The sequence below is a fragment of the Mizuhopecten yessoensis genome, unplaced genomic scaffold, assembly GCF_002113885.1.
Source record: "Mizuhopecten yessoensis strain PY_sf001 unplaced genomic scaffold, ASM211388v2 scaffold716357, whole genome shotgun sequence".
Classification (NCBI taxonomy): domain Eukaryota; kingdom Metazoa; phylum Mollusca; class Bivalvia; order Pectinida; family Pectinidae; genus Mizuhopecten; species Mizuhopecten yessoensis.
In genome coordinates this window covers 267,156-286,610 of record NW_018480076.1, presented here as the reverse complement: position 1 = coordinate 286,610, position 19,455 = coordinate 267,156, and the positions used below count along the sequence as shown (strand labels likewise).

Sequence of the window (19,455 nt, the reverse complement as noted above, 5' to 3'; positions counted from 1 at the left end):
TCACAGACACGACGCTAGAGCGCTGTCTCTTATTGTCGTCACAGACACGACCCCAGAGCACTGTCGGTTATTGGCGTCACAGACACGACCCTAGAGCGCTGTCTCTAATTGTCGTCACAGACACGACCCTAGATCACTGTCTCCTATTGGCGTCACAGACACGACGCTAGAGCACTGTCCCTTATTGTGGTCATAGACACGACGCTAGAGCACTGTCCCTTATTGGCGTCACAGACACGACGCTATAACATGTTTCTTATTGGCGTCACAGACACGACGCTAGAGCACTGTCTCTTGTTGTCGTCATAGACAAGACGCTAGAGCACTGTCCCTTATTGTCGTCACAGACACGACGCTATAACATGTTTCTTATTGGCGTCACAGACACGACGCTAGAGCACTGTCCCTTATTGTCGTCACAGACACTACGCTAGAGCACTGTCTCTTATTGGGTTCAATGACACGACGCCAAAACACTGTGTCTTATTGTCGTCATAGACACGACGCTAGAGCACTGTCCCTTATTGGCGTCACAGACACGACCCTAGAGCACTGTCGGTTATTGGCGTCACAGACACGACGCCAAAACACTGTCTCTTATTGGGTTCAATGACACGACGCCAAAACACTGTGTCTTATTGTCGTCACAGACACGACCCTAGAGCGCTGTCTCTTATTGTCGTCACAGACACGACGCTCTTATTGGAGTCACAGACACGACCCTAGAGCACTGTATCTTATCGGAGTCACAGACACGACGCTTGAGCAGGGTATCTTATTGGAGTCACAGACCCGACGCTAGAGCACTGTCCCTTATTGGAGTCACCTTGTTGTCGTCATAGACAAGACGCTAGAGCACTGTCCCTTATTGTCGTCACAGACACGACTCTAGAGCACTGTCTCTTATTGGAGCCACAGACACGACACTAGAGCACTGTCTCTTATTGGAGTCAAAGACACGACCCTAGAGCACTGTATCTTATTGGAGTCACAGACACGACGCTTGAGCAGTGTATCTTATTGGAGTCACAGACACGACGCTAGAGCACTGTCTCTTATTGGAGTCACAGACACGACCCTAGAGCACTGTATCTTATTGGAGTCACAGACACGACGCTAGAGCACTGTATCTTATTTGAGTCACAGACACGACGCTAGAGCACTGTCCCTTATTGTCGTCACAGACACGACGCTAGAGCACTGTCTCTTATTGACGTCACAGACACGACGCTAGAGCACTGTTTCTTATTGTCGTCATAGACACGACGCTAGAGCACTGTCCCTTATTGGAGTCACAGACGAGACGCTAGAGCACTGTCTCTTATTGTCGTCACAGACACGACGCTATAACATGTTTCTTATTGGAGTCACAGACGAGACGCTAGAGCACTCTCTCTTATTGTCGGTACAGACACTACGCTAGAGCACTGTCCCTTATTGTCGTCACAGACAAGACGCTATAACATGTTTCTTATTGGAGTAACAGACGAGACGCTAGAGCACTCTCTCTTATTGTCGTCACAGACACGACGCTATAACATGTTTCTTATTGGAGTCACAGACGAGACGCTAGAGCACTGTCTCTTATTGTCGTCACAGACACAACGCTATAACATGTTTCTTATTGGAGTCACAGACAAGACGCTATAACATGTTTCTTATTGGAGTCAGAGACACGACGCTAGAGCACTGTCTCTTATTGTCGTCACAGACACAACGCTATAACATGTTTCTTAATGTCGTCACAGACACAACGCTTTAACATGTTTCTTATTGGAGTCAGAGACACGACGCTAGAGCACTGTCTCTTATTGTCGTCACAGACACGACGCTACAACATGTTTCTTATTGTCGTCACAGACACGACGCTACAACATGTTTCTTATTGGAGTCACAGACAAGACGCTATAACATGTCTCTTATTGTCGGTACAGACACTACGCTAGAGCACTGTCCCTTATTGTCGTCACAGACACTACGCTAGAGCACTGTCTCTTATTGGAGTCACAGACACGACGCTAGAGCACTGTCTCTTATTGTCGTCACAGACACGACGCTAGAGCACTGTCTCTTATCGGAGTCACAGACACGACGCTAGAGCACTGTCTCTTATTTGCGTCAGAGACACGACCCTAGAGCGCTGTCTCTTATTGTCGTCACAGTCACGACGCTATAACATGTTTCTTATTGTCGTCACAGACACGACGCTAGAGCACTGTCTCTTATTGTCGTCACAGACACGACGCTATAACATGTTTCTTATTGGCGTCACAGACACGACGCTAGAGCACTGTCCCCTATTGAAGTCACAGACACGACGCTATAACATGTTTCCAATTGTCGGTACAGACACTACGCTAGAGCACTGTCCCTTATTGGAGTCACAGACAAGACGCTATAAGATGTTTCTTATTGGAGTCACAGACGAGACGCTAGAGCACTGTCTCTTATTGTCGTCACAGACACGACGCTACAACATGTTTCTTAGTGTCGTCACAGACACGACGCTAGAGCACTGTCCCCTATTGGAGTCACAGACACGACGCTAGAACACTGTCCCCTATTGGAGTCACAGACACGACGCTAGAGCACTGTCTCTTATTGTCGTCACAGACACGACGCTAGAGCACTGTCCCCTATTGGGGTCACAGACACGACGCTAGAGCACTGTCCCCTATTGAAGTCACAGACACGACGCTATAACATGTTTCTTAGTGTCGTCACAGACACGACGCTAGAGCACTGGCCCTTATTGTCGTCACAGACACGACGCTAGAGCCCTGGCTCTTATTGGCGTCACAGACACGACGCTAGAGCACTGTCCCTTATTGTCGTCACAGACACGACGCTAGAGCACTGTCTCTAATTGGGTTCACTGACACGACGCCAAAACACTGTCCCTTAATGGCGTCAGAGACTCTTTTTGCCGTCTGATGGCGGCATAAATATCTGCCCACCATAACAAGTGACCTTTTTATTGAGGAGTGGCGGCCTTCCAAATGACAGATTGAACGATAACCGTTGGTTGTCATTGATAAAGTTGCGTATTGGTTAGCCATGGAAATAGCACGAGGGTTATCCGAAAATATATTTGTTAGGAAGTGTAACGAACAGCCTATATATGATGTGTGCTATTAACCATCGCTAGCGCTTTGGTCTTCAACGGTCATGTATCATGTTCACAACTGAGCACGCCACAACGGAGTGTGTAAGGCTTGTATAGATATGTATCATTACTGTTTTTTTATGAGGATAATTCTGTTTGTCATTGTGTCACACGTTTCCGGTAGTGTATTTTGATTTCACTGTCACTGACTGTATATGACATTTTCTCTGAACGTCTCACAAATACAAAACTGTTGCCCCGGATATTGGAGAAATAACCCGAGGCAGTCTTGACGTTTTCATTATCATTGGTATCGTATATTGGCAAACATACCACTTGAATCTCAGGAGATTCAACGCGTCCACGACAAATCTGATTTCAAGTTAATCATTTGTTGCCAGGAGAGGAAACGATTTTTGTCATTCCTATGAAATCATGGCCGCTGGCTTAGTGACATTCCTTGAAGCCGGTCTCCAACAGTACACGGTCGTTTAATGTAGTGACGGGGATACTGGAGGGCATTATAACTACGTACTTCACGTATATAAATGTATATATCCAATTCCCTTCACTTCAATGATAATTAAACCTAAAACGACTTCTCCTTGACTGTTTTTAGACTTGTAAGCGCCAAATTCTGAAAACCAAGTTATATTGTCCAAAAGGTACATTTTCATTCAGTGATTATAAGGTGCCAAATTGGTAAATCCTGATGCACAAAAAACCTTGAAGCGTCTTAAAGACGCCGATAAATGGTCTACGCGTTATACTGTTATATTCTTGTGCTGTGACAAACGTTTTGGTTAACCACACGTGGCTTTCCCAAAGATTCGCCCATCGCTATGCGTCAAGGTCGGTATTTGTTAAAGTCGGAACACTATGTTGCAAGCCTATCTGTTATGGCTTACTCTCGTTGCTAATACTATAAAGGGAACTTCAGGCCAATCCATATTAAAAAAAACACACAATTAATTCAAGGATGTTTTATATTTAAAAAAAAAAAGTTTTATGATTTGATTCATATCTGTAGCTATTTCTGATTTGCTGATTCTCCAAGTTTCTGTACGTAGTTTATTTGAACTGGGATACGTAACGTTAATCATATACGTTCACCTGGATAGCATTTTTCTGAAGAAAGTAGATCATATGAAAACAGTAATTGTTGTTTCACTTCTTGAATTCGATAGGATATTTATAAAATAATATGACATTTCTCGACTATATAAAGGTCAAAAATTTCCTAACGATGTGTTTGTTGATGTTCAATAATGTGTTTTGTATATTAAAGAAAAATAACAGCTCCTAAATTACGGACTTAGTATTAATATATTTAAATATAGTATTTATTCATTAGTTATTATTTTGTAACTGTGCTTGTAACCTATACATGTGCTTATCGTATTACACCTTTTCTACTAGTTCTGTATTTGATATTGCTTTATATAGATTTAGAATGTTTACCAAGTCTCATCTCGCCCGAACCATATGGCCGTGCGTAGCCATATTTCTATGTAGTGCCAGTCTGCTACTCGCGTGCACTGCATGTCTAATGGAAGTGAGAGCATGCTGTACATGTATGTGATAGCGGTTATATAATCCAATCATGGGGACACAGGGCATCGCCTTATTGCATTTCTAACCTCAAAATGAGACTCCGTATACGTAGTCACCAATGTAATAGCATGTCTGTACACATTCGATACATCATTAAAACCATCTCCGATGCGACGTGCACCTCAATCTGTTTCCTAAAGCAGACATCTAGGACAAATCGAAAGTATCGCTAACCGTTATAAGTAGGGCTTGTCAGCGCAGCACACAGAAACACCACTCGCTTGTACTCAAATTGCTCATAGAAGAGATCTAGACTTGTTTTACTTAAACAGGTTCAATGAACTCATCTTTATATGTACACAATTTACAGAATTAAACGGTTTATCATAATTAAAGGTTATAGAACCCTTTCATTATCCATAGTTTTGAACAAGAGTTCCTGTCCGAGGAAGTCACCGATTGTGTAAAACACTCGAGTTTCTGCAGGCTTCTTAATTGCAATTCTTTGCAATTACCAGAAATGAGTTAAAAGGAAATTCTTTAAATGTTACCACCAGTCCTACATTGATGCAAAACATACAAAAGACTTTTAATTATGCTAGTTTCTGTAAAGCACTACCAATGTGTACTAATAGTAGGTAATCTTGAGTGAAACTAGGTAAAATGGCATTAATTTCAGTTATGACTTAAAATTGCCAATGTTGAAGAAGTTAGCGGAAATAGTCAATTTGAATAGATTTATGTTATTTCGTATCAACTAAGACATACGTCCATGGAATACGAACGATACACTTAACAACGCTTGTCTCTGCTAATTTCCATCAGTAGCAGTTTAAACTACCAAATCGTCATTGCTGGTGGTTAGCAGACACCGTCATTGCTGGTGGTTAGCAGACACCGTCATTGCTAACTGAACTTAGCATGTTTGATTTCAAACGAATCTCAGTATTAATTGTACCGTTCACTGCACAGCTTCCTTCTGCTAATTAGTACGGGTGACATTTATGTAGCCTTATTTTCAGCTAACCACCGTGAATGGTAATTATGTAATCTTTCTTTATCCCATTTGTTGCTGTGGTCAGACGAAATAATACAATTCTGTTGGTTTAACAAGCATGCTTTTGTTTATTTAATTTCAAATGTATCTGAAATGTAAGGGATTAATTTAAAATTCCGTCTTTTAACCCTTCATATGCTTACCGCCAATGTGTAACGGTAATACGAGTTATGGTGTGTTGTAATATAACGATATTTGGCAAATAAAGAGAGAGAGTATGTAAATATTACCGAAAGCCAAATTCTGGAAACCTTTGGACGTTTGCGTAGTTATTACAAATCGATTAAGTTTCTCTTTGCTATAACATGATAAATATTGGAAATATTCGATGTTTATATAACCAAACCCCATCCTTTATCATTTTTCTGACGGCAGTTTGTAATTTTGTAGTATAGCCGCGCCTGGCTCCAATGTAATGCACTTTTGCCATTCTGTAAAGGTAATGCGCACTGCAAAACCAATTCTTCAAAAGAAAAAATATCATCCTTAATCAAAATTAATAAACCTTAGCTTTTTTCATCCACCATAAATATGGTCATAGAGATGTGACGGTGCATTGTATATATGTAAAGAATGCGTACAAACGGGACGTGCTACAGATACCAGTAAACGGTTAGCTTATACCGAACACGTCTCACACCAGTAAACGGTAAGCGTATACCGATCACGTCACACACCAGTAAACGGTTAGCGTATACCGAACATGTAAAACACCAGGTAACGGTTAGCGTATACCGAACATGTCACACACCAGTAAACGGTTAGCGTATACCGAACATGTCACACACCAGTAAACGGTAAGCGTATACGAAACACGTTACACACCAGTAAACGGTTAGCGTATACCGAACATGTCACACACCAGTAAACGGTTAGCGTATACGTCACACATCATTAAACGGTTAGCGTATACCAAACACGTCACACACCAGTAAACGGTTAGCGTATACCGAACATGTCACGCACCAGTACACGGTTAGCGTATACCAAAAAAGTCACACACCAGTAAACGGTTAGCATATACCGAACATGTCACACACTAGTAAACGGTTAGCGTATACCGAACACGTCACACACCAGTAAACGGTTAGCGTATACCAAAAACGTCACACACCAGTAAACGGTAAGCGTATACCGAACATGTAACATACCAGTAAACGGTTAGCGTATACGAAACACGTCATACACTAGTAAACGGTTAGCGTATACCGAACACGTCACACACCAGTAAACGGTTAGCGTATACCGAACATGTCACACACCAGTAAACGGTTAGCGTATACCGAACACGTCACACATCAGTAAACGGTTAGCGTATAACGAACACGTCACACATCATTAAACGGTTAGCGTATACGAAACACGTCACACACTAGTAAACGGTTAGCGTATACCGAACACGTCACACATCATTAAACGGTTAGCGTATACGAAACACGTCACACACTAGTAAACGGTTAGCGTATACCGAACACGTCACACACCAGTAAACGGTTAGCGTATACCGAACATGTCACACACCAGTAAATGGTTAGCGTATCCCGATCACGTCACATACCAGTAAACGGTTAGCGTATACCGAACATGTCACACACCAGTAAATGGTTAGCGTATCCCGATCACGTCACATACCAGTAAACGGTTAGCGTATACCGAACACGTCACACACCAGTAAACGGTTAGTGTATACCGAACATGTCACACACCTGTAAACGATTAGCGTATACCGACCACGTCACATACCAGTAAACGGTTAGCGTATACCGAACATGTCACACACCAGTAAACGGTTAGCGTTTACCGAACACGTTACACACCTGTAAACGGTTAGCGTATACCGAACATGTCACATATCAGTAAATGGTTAGCGTATAACATGTCACACACCAGTAAATGGTTAGCGTATACCGATCACGTCACACACCAGTAAACGGTTAGCGTTTACCGAACATGTAACACACCAGTAAACGGTTAGCGAATACCGAACATGTCACACGCCAGTAAATGGTTAGCGTATAACATGTCGCATTCCAGTAAACGGTTAGCGTATACCGAACATGTCACACACCAGTAAATGGTTAGCGTATAAAATGTACCGACCACGTCACACACCAGTAAACGGTTAGTGTATACCGAACATGTCACACACCATGTAAATGGTTAGCGTATACAATGTACCGACCACGTCACACACCAGTAAACGGTTAGCGTATACCGAACATGTCACACACCAGTAAACGGTTAGTGTTTACCGAACACGTCACACACCTGTAAACGGTTAGCGTATACCGAACATGTCACATACCAGTAAACGGTTAGCGTATAACATGTCACACACCAGTAAACGGTTAGCGTTTACCGAACACGTCACACACCTGCAAACGGTTAGCGTATACCGAACATGTCACACACCAGTAAACGGTTAGCGTATACCGAACATGTCACACACCAGTAAACGGATAGCGTATACCGAACATGTCACACACCAGTAAACGGATAGCGTATACCGAACATGTCACACACCAGTAAACGGATAGCGTATACCGAACATGTCACACACCAGTAAATGGTTAGCGTATAACATGTCACATTCCAGTAAACGGTTAGTGTATACCGAACACGTCACACACCAGTAAACGGTTAGCGTATACCGAACATGTCACACACCTGTAAACGGTGAGCGTATACCGAACACGTCACACACCAGTAAACGGTTAGTGTATACCGGACACGTCACACACCAGTAAACGGTTAGCGTATACCGAACATGTCACACACCTGTAAACGGTTAGCGTATACCGAACACGTCACACACTAGTAAACGGTTAGCGTATATCAAACACGTCACACACCAGTAAACGGTTAGCGTATACCGAACATGTCACACAACTGTAAACGGTTAGCGTATACCGAACACGTCACACACCAGTAATGGGTAAGAGCATACTTAGACATCGTAACCACTATAATGAATCGATGCCAATGTGATGTTTTTCGTCTTTAACAGGAAGCATCGGTGTGTATCTTTGAGAAGAAGATTGCCGACAAGCTCCACAAACCGAGGAGGCGAGAGACAGTGTCTGAAATACTACGACAAGGTGTCCAGCTGCTGGAGAAGTTTAAACACCCGCGGTTACTGGGTATTTTACATCCTCTGGAGGAAAGTCAGTAAGTATTGGTCAGTTTGACAATACCGTAAATATGTACTGTCCAATAATGTATCTGTACGACGTGTTGATTGCAGACGGGTGTCACGTCATCATTACAGACATCGTTACATGGCGTCATGATGTCGCCTTTTGCAGAGCAACAAATATAGAACGAGTCTAAAGTCGGAGTTCTTTGTCATATCTGAACCGTGGCAATACATCACACCACATAATAAAAATTATATTGCCTTATGGCACGATATATTATCCCTGCGTCAGAACACAGGGATACCTTAGTCTCAAAACAAAACCCAATATAACAGTATCGCCAAGATTTACCATGATATCACAACCATGTATCATATATCACAACATTGTACAATCTGAGCATCACTCACGCGTCTGTAAATCCTGTCACGTGACGCTTGATGTACTTCCCATTTGACACCGCATTTCCCGTCTGGAGTAAGCGTTAGTGCGGTGCGTACGCATTTATCGTCAAATGGAAATGGAGCCAGGGACGAATTAGCGTCTAAATGATAGATTGGAGCAGAACAGTGTATCTAGTTTGATCGAGTACTCCTTACTTTAGATCGAAATTAAAACCGAATTTTGATTTATGGACAGAAAGGTACATTACACCTAGGTTTTACACAGGAAAATATGAGGATTAGACGTAGCCGAGACAAGGCAAGAATGAGTTCGGACTGTCGGCCATACTGAGTTATGAGAGAAAGGAGACTTCAATGGGTCTTTCGTTTTCCGCATGGTTTAACAAACTGGCAAAAATCCTCAAAAATCATTTGATTTAGAATTAATGTAAAGATAATGTATATGCATTTGGAAATTGAAGATAACTGGTCTGTCAAACAACACAATATTGTGTATATAAATATGTTATAAGTCAACCTGGAATGTTATGGAAAATGTCAGTCGCGTCTATGAAGCTGATCAAGCTTTGTTGATGAAAACTCTGCCGAATAGCATGGTCAGCACAAAATCAAAGGGGTTTCGGACGGCTTCCTATTTCGTAAGCATGACAATAAATGGTTTCTGGTGGCTACCTTCAGCTAGCACGACAAGATAGGTTGTGTGGTGTCCACATTAAGTCAGCATGACAAGATAGGGTGTGTGGTGACTACATTTAGTCAGCACGACAAGATAGGGTGTGTGATGTCTACATTTAGTCAGCACGGCAAGATAGGGTGTGTGATGTCTATATTCAGTCAGCACAGCAATATAGGTTGTGTGGTGTCTACATTTAGTCAGCACGACAAGACATATTAATTGATATCTATCTTTAGTCAGCACGACATGGTGTTTACCTTAAGTTAGCACGACAAGATAGGGTGTGTGATCTCTACATTTGGTCAGCACAATAAGATAGGGTATGTGATCTCTACATTCAGTCAGCACGGCAAGATATGGTGTGTGATATCTATCTTTAGTCAGCACGACATGGTGTTTACCTTAAGTTAGCACGACAAGATAGGTTGTGTGGTGTTTACCTTAAGTTAGCACGACAAGATAGGTTGGTTGGTGTCATCATTTATTCAGCACGACAAGACATATTAATTGATATCTATCTTTAGTCAGCACGACAATATAAGTTGTGTGATGTATACATTTAGTCAGCACGGCAATATAGGTTGTCTGGTGTCTAGATTCAGTCAGCACGACAAGATAGGGTGTGTGATCTCTACATTTAGTCAGCACAGCATCATAGGGTGTGTGATGTCTATAATGTCTATATTCAGTCAGCACGGCAAGATAGGGGGTGTGATGTCTACATTTAGGCAGCACATCAAGATAGGTTGTGTGGTGTTTACCTTAAGTTAGCACGACAAGATAGGTTGTGTGGTGTTTACAGTTAGTTAGCACGACAAGATAAGGTGTCTGATGTCTACATTTAGTCAGCACGACCAGATAGGGTATGTGATGTCTACATTTAGTCCGCACGGCAATATAGGTTGTGTGGTATCTACATTTAGTCAGCACGGCAAGATTGGGTGTGTGATGTTTATATTCAGTCAGAATGACAAGAAAGGTTGTGTGATGCCTACATTTAGTCAGCACGGCAAGATAGGGGGTGTGATGTCTGCATTTAGTCAGCGCGACAAGATAGGGTGTGTGATCTCTACATTTGGTCAGCACAATAAGATAGGGTATGTGATCACTACATTCAGTCAGCACGGCAAAATATGGTGTGTGATATCTACCTTTAGACAGCACGACAATATACGGTGTGTGGTGTCCACATTAAGGCAGCACGACAAGATAGGTTGTGTGGTGTCCTCATTAAGTCAGCATGACAAGATAGGGTTTGTGGTGACTACATTTAGTCAGCACGGCAATCTAGTGTGTTTGATGTCTATATTCAGTCAGCACTGATGTCTACATTTAGTCAGCCCGGCAAGATTGGGTGTGTGATGTCTATATTCAGTTAGCACAGCAATATAGGTTGTGTTGTGCCTACATTTAGTCATCACGACATATAGGGTATGTGATGTCTACATTTAGTCAGCACAGCAACATAGGGTGTGTGATGTCTATATTCAGTCAGCATGGCAATATATGGTGTGTGATATCTACCTTTAGTCAGCACGACAATATAGGTTGTGTGGTGTCTACATTTAGTCAGCACGGCAAGATTGGGTGTACCTTTAGTCAGCACGACAATATATGTCTACATTTAGGCAGCACATCAAGATAGGTTGTTTGGTGTCTACATTTAGTCAGCACGGCAATCTAGTGTGTTTGATGTCTATATTCAGTCAGCACGGCAATATATGGTGAGTGATATCTGCCTTTAGTCAGCACGACAATAGATGTCTACATTTAGGCAGCACCTCAAGATAGGTTGTGTGGTGTCTACATTTAGTCAGCACGACAAGATTGGGTGTGCGATGTCTACATTTAGTCAGCACGGCAAGATTGGGCGTGTGATGTCTATATTCAGCCAGCATGGCAATATATGGTGTGTGATATCTACCTTTAGACAGCACGACAATATAGGTAGTGTGGTGTCCACATTAAGGCAGCACGACAAGATAGGTTGGGTGGTGTCTACAATTAGTTAGCACGACAAGATAGGGTGTGTGATCTCTTATTTAGTCAGCACAATAAGATAGGGCATGTGATCTCTACATTCATTCAGCACGGCAATATAGGCTGTGTTGTGTATACATTTAGTCATCACGACATATAGGGTATGTGATGTCTACATTTAGTCAGCACAGCAATATAGGGTGTGTGATGTCTATATTCAGCCAGCACGGCAAGATATGGTGTGTGATATCTATCTTTAGTCAGCACGACAATATAGGTTGTGTGATGTCTCCATTTAGGCAGCACATCAAGATAGGTTGTTTGGTGTCTACATTTAGTCAGCACGGCAAGATTGGGCGTGTGATGTCTATATTCAGTCAGCACGGCAATATATGGTGTGTGATATCTGCCTTTAGTCAGCACGACAATAGATGTCTACATTTAGGCAGCACATCAAGATAGGTTGTGTGGTGTCTACATTTAGTCAGCACGGCAATCTAGGGTGTGTGATGTCTATATTCAGTCAGCACGGCAAGATATGGTGTGTGATATCTACCTTTAGACAGCACGACAATATAGGTTGTGTGGTGTCCACATTAAGGCAGCACGACAAGATAGGTTGGGTGGTGTCTACAATTAGTTAGCACGACAAGATAGGGTGTGTGATGTCTACATTTAGTCAGCACGGCAAGATTGGGTGTGTGATGTTTATATTCAGTCAGAATGACAAGAAAGGTTGTGTGATGTCTACATTTAGTCAGCACGGCAAGATAAGTTGTGTGATGTCTACATTTAGTCAGCACGGCAAGATTGGGTGTGTGATGTTTATATTCAGTCAGAATGGCAAGATAGGTTGTGTGATGTCTACATTTAGTCAGCACGACAACATAGGGTATGTGATGACTATATTCAGTCAGCACGGCAAGATAGGTTGTGTGGTGTTTACCTTAAGTTAGCACGACAAGATAGGTTGTGTGGTGTCATCATTTAGTCAGCACGACAAGACATATTAATTGATATCTATCTTTAGTCAGCACGACAATATAGGTTGTGTGGTGTCTACATTTAGTCAGCACGGCAATCTAGGGTGTGTGATGTCTATATTCAGTCAGCACGGCAAGATATGGTGTGTGATATCTATCTTTAGTCAGCACGACAATATAGGTTGTGTGGTGTTTACATTTAGTTAGCACGACAAGATAGGGTGTGTGATGTCTACATTTAGTCAGCACGGCAAGATTGGGTGTGTGATCTCTATATTCAGTCAGAATGGCAAGATAGGTTGTGTGGTGTCTACATTTAGTCATCACGACAAGATAGGGTGTGTGATCTCTATATTCAGTCAGCACGACAAGATAGGTTGGGTGGTGTCTACAGTTAGTTAGCACGACAAGATAGGGTGTGTGATGTCTACATTTAGTCAGCACGGCAAGATTGGGTGTGTGATGTCTATATTCAGTCAGAATGGCAAGATAGGTTGTGTGATGTCTACATTTAGTCAGCACGACAAGATAGGGTGTGTGATGTCTCCATTTAGTCAGCACGCCAAGATAGGGTGTGTGATCTCTATATTCAGTCAGAATGACAAGAAAGGTTGTGTGATGTCTACATTTAGTCAGCACGACAAGATAGGGTGTGTGATGTCTAAATTTAGTCAGCACGGCAATAAAGGGTGTGTGATGTCTATATTCAGATAGCTGTTCTGTTTTCTACCTAACGTACAACCGTATAGTCGGTACGACCAGAAAGCATTATTGGTGGCTAGCTATGGTATGTCTATAAGCTTGGTCTGTACGACCAGGCAGCAATCATGTTGGCTAACTATTATACGTCCATCAGCGTGGTCAGTACGACCAGGCAGCGTCCCTGTTGACTACCTTTAATTCGTCCATTTAGCGTGGTCAGTACGGCCAGGCAGCGTCCCTGTTGACTACCTTTTAATGCGTCCATCAGCGTGGTCGGTACGACCAGGCATCGTCCCTGTTGACTACCTTTTAATGCGTCCATCAGCGTGGTCAGTAGGACCAGGCAGCGTCCCTGTTGACTACATTTGGTACGTCCATCAGCGTTGTCAGTAAGACCAGGCAGCGTCCCTGTTGACTACATTTGGTACGTCCATCAGCGTGGTCAGTACCAGTACGACCAGGGAGCGTCCCTGTTGACTACATATGGTAAGTCAATCAGCGTGGTCAGTACGACCAGGAAGCGTCCCTGTTGACTACATTTTAATGCTTCCATCAGCGTGGTCAGTACGACCAGGGAGCGTCCCTGTTGACTACATATGGTAAGTCAATCAGCGTGGTCAGTACGACCAGGAAGCGTCCCTGTTGACTACATTTTAATGCGTCCATCAGCGTGGTCGGTACGACCAGGCATCGTCCCTGTTGACTACCTTTAATGCGTCCATCAGCGTGGTCAGTACGCACGACAAGATAGGGTGTGTGATGTCTAAATTTAGTCAGCACGGCAATAAAGGGTGTGTGATGTCTATATTCAGATAGCTGTTCTGTTTTCTACCTAACGTACAACCGTATAGTCGGTACGACCAGAAAGAATTATTGGTGGCTAGCTATGGTATGTCTATAAGCTTGGTCCGTACGACCAGGCAGCAATCATGTTGGCTAACTATTATACGTCCATCACCGTGGTCAGTACGACCAGGCAGCGTGCCTGTTGACTACTTTTGGTCGGCCCTTCAGCGTGGTCAGTACGACCAGGCACCGTCCCTGTTGACTACATTTTAATGCTTCCATCAGCGTGGTCAGTACGACCAGGCACCGTCCCTGTTGACTACATTTTAATGCGTCCATCAGCGGGGTCAGTGCGACCAGGCAGCGTCCCTGTTTACTACATATGGTACGTCCATCAGCGTGGTCAGTACCAGTACGACCAGGCAGCGTCCCTGTTGGCTACATTTTAATGCGTCCATCAGCGGGGTCAGTGCGACCAGGCAGCGTCCCTGTTTACTACATATGGTACGTCCATCAGCGTTGTCAGTACGACCAGGCAGCGCCCCTGTTGACTACCTTTAATTCGTCCATTTAGCGTGGTCAGTACGGCCAGGCAGCGTCCCTGTTGACTACATTTGGTACGTCCATCAGCGTTGTCAGTACGACCAGGCAGCGCCCCTGTTGACTACCTTTAATTCGTCCATTTAGCGTGGTCAGTACGGCCAGGCAGCGTCCCTGTTGACTACATTTGGTACGTCCATCAGCGTTGTCAGTACGCCCAGGCAGCGTCCCTGTTGACTACATTTGGTACGTCCATCAGCGTGGTCAGTACCAGTACGACCAGGCAGCGTCCCTGTTGACTACCTTTAATTCGTCCATCAACGTGGTCAGTTCGACCAGGCAGCGTCCATGTTTACTACATTTTAATGCGTCCATCAGCGTGGTCAGTACGACCAGGCAGCGACCCTGTTGACTACCTTTTAATCCGTCCATCAGCGTGGTCGGTTCGACCAGGCCGCGCCCATGGTTACTACTAATGGGACGTCCATTTAGCGTGGTCAGTCCGACCAGGCAGCGTCCATGTTTACTACATTCCCTGTTGACTACATATGGGACGTCTATTTAGGGTGGTCAGTACGCCCAGCCAGCGTCCCTGTTGACTCCCTTTAATTCGTCCATCAACGTGTTCAGTTCGACCAGGCAGCGTCCCTGTTGACTCCCTTTAATGCGTCCATCGGCGTGGTCAGTACGACCATGCAGCGTCCATGTTTACTACATTCCCTGTTGACTACATATGGTACGTCTATTTAGCCTGGTCAGTACGCCCAGGCATCGTCCCTGTTGACTCCCTTTAATTCGTCCATTTAGCGTGGTCAGGACGACCAGGTAGCGTCCCTGTTGGCTACCTATGGAACGTCCATCGGCGTTGTCAGTACGACCAGGCAGCGACCCTGTTGACTACCTTTAATTCGTCCACTTAGCGTGGTCAGTACGGCCAGGCAGCGTCCCTGTTTACTACATTTTAATGAGTCCATCAGCGTGGTCAGTGCTACCAGGCAGCGTCCCTGGTGACTACCTTTAATGCGTCCATCAGCGGGGTCAGTACGACCAGGCTGCGTCCCTGTTGACTACATATGGTACGTCTATTTAGCGTGGTCAGTACGGCCAGGCAGCGTCCCTGTTGACGACCTTTAATTCGTCCATATACCGTGGTCAGTAGGACCAGGCAGCGTCCCTGGTGACTACCTTTAATGCGTCCATCGGCGTGGTCAGTACGACCATGCAGCGTCCATGTTTACTCCATTTTAATGCGTCCATCAGCGTGGGCAGTACGACCAGGCAGCGACCCTGTTGACTACCTTTAATGCGTCCATCAGCGTGGTCAGTACGACCAGGTAGCGTCCCTGTTGACTACCTATGGAACGTCCATCAGCGTTGTCAGTACGACCAGGTAGCGTTTTTGTTGACTACCTATGGAACGTCCATCAGCGTTGTCAGTACGACCAGGCAGCGTTCCTGTTGAATATTATTGCACTGCCATTGATCAACAAATGGCAACGGTCGAGGAGAAAAGAGGTAATTCTAAACGGCTAATAGGAATAAAGTTGTCGCGAGTCGACACCGTATGTTATTGATGTAGGACACAGAGTACCAGCTAGATCGTGGAACAGTTTATAAAATTTTATTACGTGTTTCCGGTGGGGAGATATTATGTGACGTAACTTCTGTTAATGGCAGAGATTCAGTCTTTCTGTTATTAACATTACGGTGTGTCCATACTTCGCTTTCTTTTAAACTTTAAAAATCAACGGCATCTCGATTTCTTCTCCTAAAGATCCCTGCACTACTACCTTTACATAAAACTATGTATTTGAAACTAGACTTTCCCCAGGCACGGCTCCACAAATCCATCCCAAAACATGGTTGTGAGCGGTCTTTCGCTATCATTCATCCTACAAATAATAACGGATTGAGAAAACCCCCTGAATGCGTCAATTTATACAGTACTAACAAAGAATGTGTGAAAATTCTTCGAAGAAAGTTAAAGCTACACACTACTACAATGGTTACGGGTACTGCCAAAACCTCCAATCCAGAAAGTCATTCCAATATGGGAATTACAGGTATTCTGAATGGCTTCAAACCAAGCTAGGGCCGTGATGTGTTTCGGCATGCACCAATCCACAAAGCCACCCGAACCTCAATGGGCGATTGGGAGGTGTTCCGAACCACTTCAGCCTACAATGTTACATCCCAATCCCATGATGCCAATCCCAAAAACATACTAACCTCGAAATTCAGCTCATTTATGGTTGTGCTATGGAGTCCCCAATGCATCTTAACTACTTGTTGTACGTACCCCGTGAGTGGTTTAAAACATGATTAACTACATCTAAGCACAATGCAAAGAGAAACATCTTAACACCAAAGGTCACACCCTGTAACCTGGTTCATTGTACGAAAGTCCCCATCGCTTTTTTATTGTCATAAAAAACCGCAATGACAATTGGTTCATTGGCGTTCATTTTAAACTAACGTTATTTCTGTTCGTGTGACATTTACAATGAGCGACTAGTACGTTTATATTACTTTTCGCTCGCTTTCTTTGGTATTGGGGATATTGTACTGTGTGGCGTTGTTAAGGTCTCTGAGTAGAGCAATCGGAAAATCTACCTTTCATTGCTAAAAAGATGTAAACTACTATAATTAGATTTATTTCAACCTTTTCCGAAGTGTCAAGCCGTGGTGAACCTTACTGTATTGAAGGAAAACATCATTGTTTTCAAATATAATCATCACCTAAAACATTTAAAGAGTTTTGTTTAAGAAAAAAACTGGTCTTTCCCGTCGGATTGCATCTGTAAAACTAATCAAAATTGTATATTTACATAGTGAATTTAACAAGTGTGGTTGTAGATATCAGGGCTACAAACATCAGGGCCGCTTTCGTTTATGTAGTCGGAACGGTTCGTATGTGGCGCGGTTTCGTTCCGCATAAAGAAACAACCCGTGCCATAGATCTCATTCCAAGATGGCGACCAGTGACGGACAAATCGACACTTAACGTCGACTTTTTGTGTTTTTGGATGAATCCTTATTTTCAGACACATTTTGGACAGTGACGACGATGACGACATTGCGACAGCAAAACGCCACAAAAATCGCCGACTATTTTGAAAAAAAAACAATTCCTTTATATTCTGGTTCAAGTTCAAGTCTCATTTTATGTTCAAGTCTCATTTTAGAATGACGCGTAATTCGACAGAAATTTTGACCCAACTACTAGTAAATACTGTTTACACTTGAACCAGTCCACACATATATAAATTAATCTTTAAATATTTAGTGTATGTGTGTGTGATAAAATGATTATTTGCATATTTTTGAATGAGGATGCTGCATCAAATGGTATGATGTTTGATGTTGTACAAAATATTGAACGGGATTGACCAGTTAGACTATGGGCGAATGTTTCGCCCTATACCACTTAGTATCACTAGAGGTCACTCTAAAAAAAATATTCAAGAATGTCTTTAGTAACCGAGTGATTAAGGTCTGGAACAGTCTACCCGAGGAAACTGTGTCGTAAAAAACACTAAACGAGTTCAAGTCAAACTTAAACACGCTGTGGAGGAATCACCCCAGGAAGTTCTGTCCTTCCCTTTATCATTAATGAACCACATGGGATCTCTAACATTAAAAGAAAAGAAACGGTAACAATTATAATACCACTAAAATGTTAGTTACTCCCCATAGTAAATTTGAGTGTATATACATAAATATTCTAAACATACATAAATTATTGTTATAATAAACAATTATTCACAATAAAATATAGTGTAAAAGCTTGATAAATGTATATCGTTTTTAATCCCTGCGCAACCAAAGTCCGTTGATGGCAGGCTAATTTGCCAGCAACGTATCAAATTGGAAGAGGATATTTAAACGTCTTTACAAGCTCAGGCTTCCGATCGACGTTCAATGACAACAATGACAGTTATGGTTCTTCCCCACTCCTGCATCACATCTGAATGTATTTGCAAATTTAATCTCTTTAATCTTAAACCAGTAACAAGAAACACATTCAAGACTTTTGTACACAATAAAAGCCCTCTTTTCTTGACATGATATCACAAGCTGCTGGGCTATGCATGCCCACCAGCTAAAATCTTGCAACACAAAATGTTACAATACTTTACAAACTAGTACTAAAATGAATACAGCATGCTGAAAGATGCTAGTGATATGAAATTAAAATTAAAATATACTTGTTTTACCAATAGTATTGCTTAGATCTGCAGTGCTCGTTTTCATTTGCTCACTGCGCATAATGCATGACATTAGTCCAAGAAAAAGAAAATCTTAACAAACTCATTACTGTAAATCTAGACTAAGCTGGTACATGTATTTGCCTTTGTCAATGCTGGAGTACTATACATGTTCCAGCTATATTAAATTAGCTTACAACATTTTCTAGTTAACTAACAATGAAAGCTATGAGTGCAGACAACCTGATAGTATGTATGCTTGAGCTTGCCATGAAAGGAATGTTATCAATGTACAATTGAATCATGGTGCTACAGTGTGTAT

At 42.9% G+C, this 19,455-nt stretch overlaps 1 protein-coding gene across 1 annotated transcript in view; it reads left to right on the top strand.

The window, feature by feature from the left end:
- LOC110443707 (SCY1-like protein 2) overlaps positions 1 to 19,455 on the top strand; it is a 128,431-nt gene that overhangs the window by 47,859 nt on the left and 61,117 nt on the right. Inside the window, exon 2 of the mRNA XM_021488097.1 lies at positions 8,725 to 8,885. Coding sequence (XP_021343772.1) covers positions 8,725 to 8,885 — 161 coding nt within the window. The remainder of the gene's footprint in view (positions 1 to 8,724; positions 8,886 to 19,455) is intronic.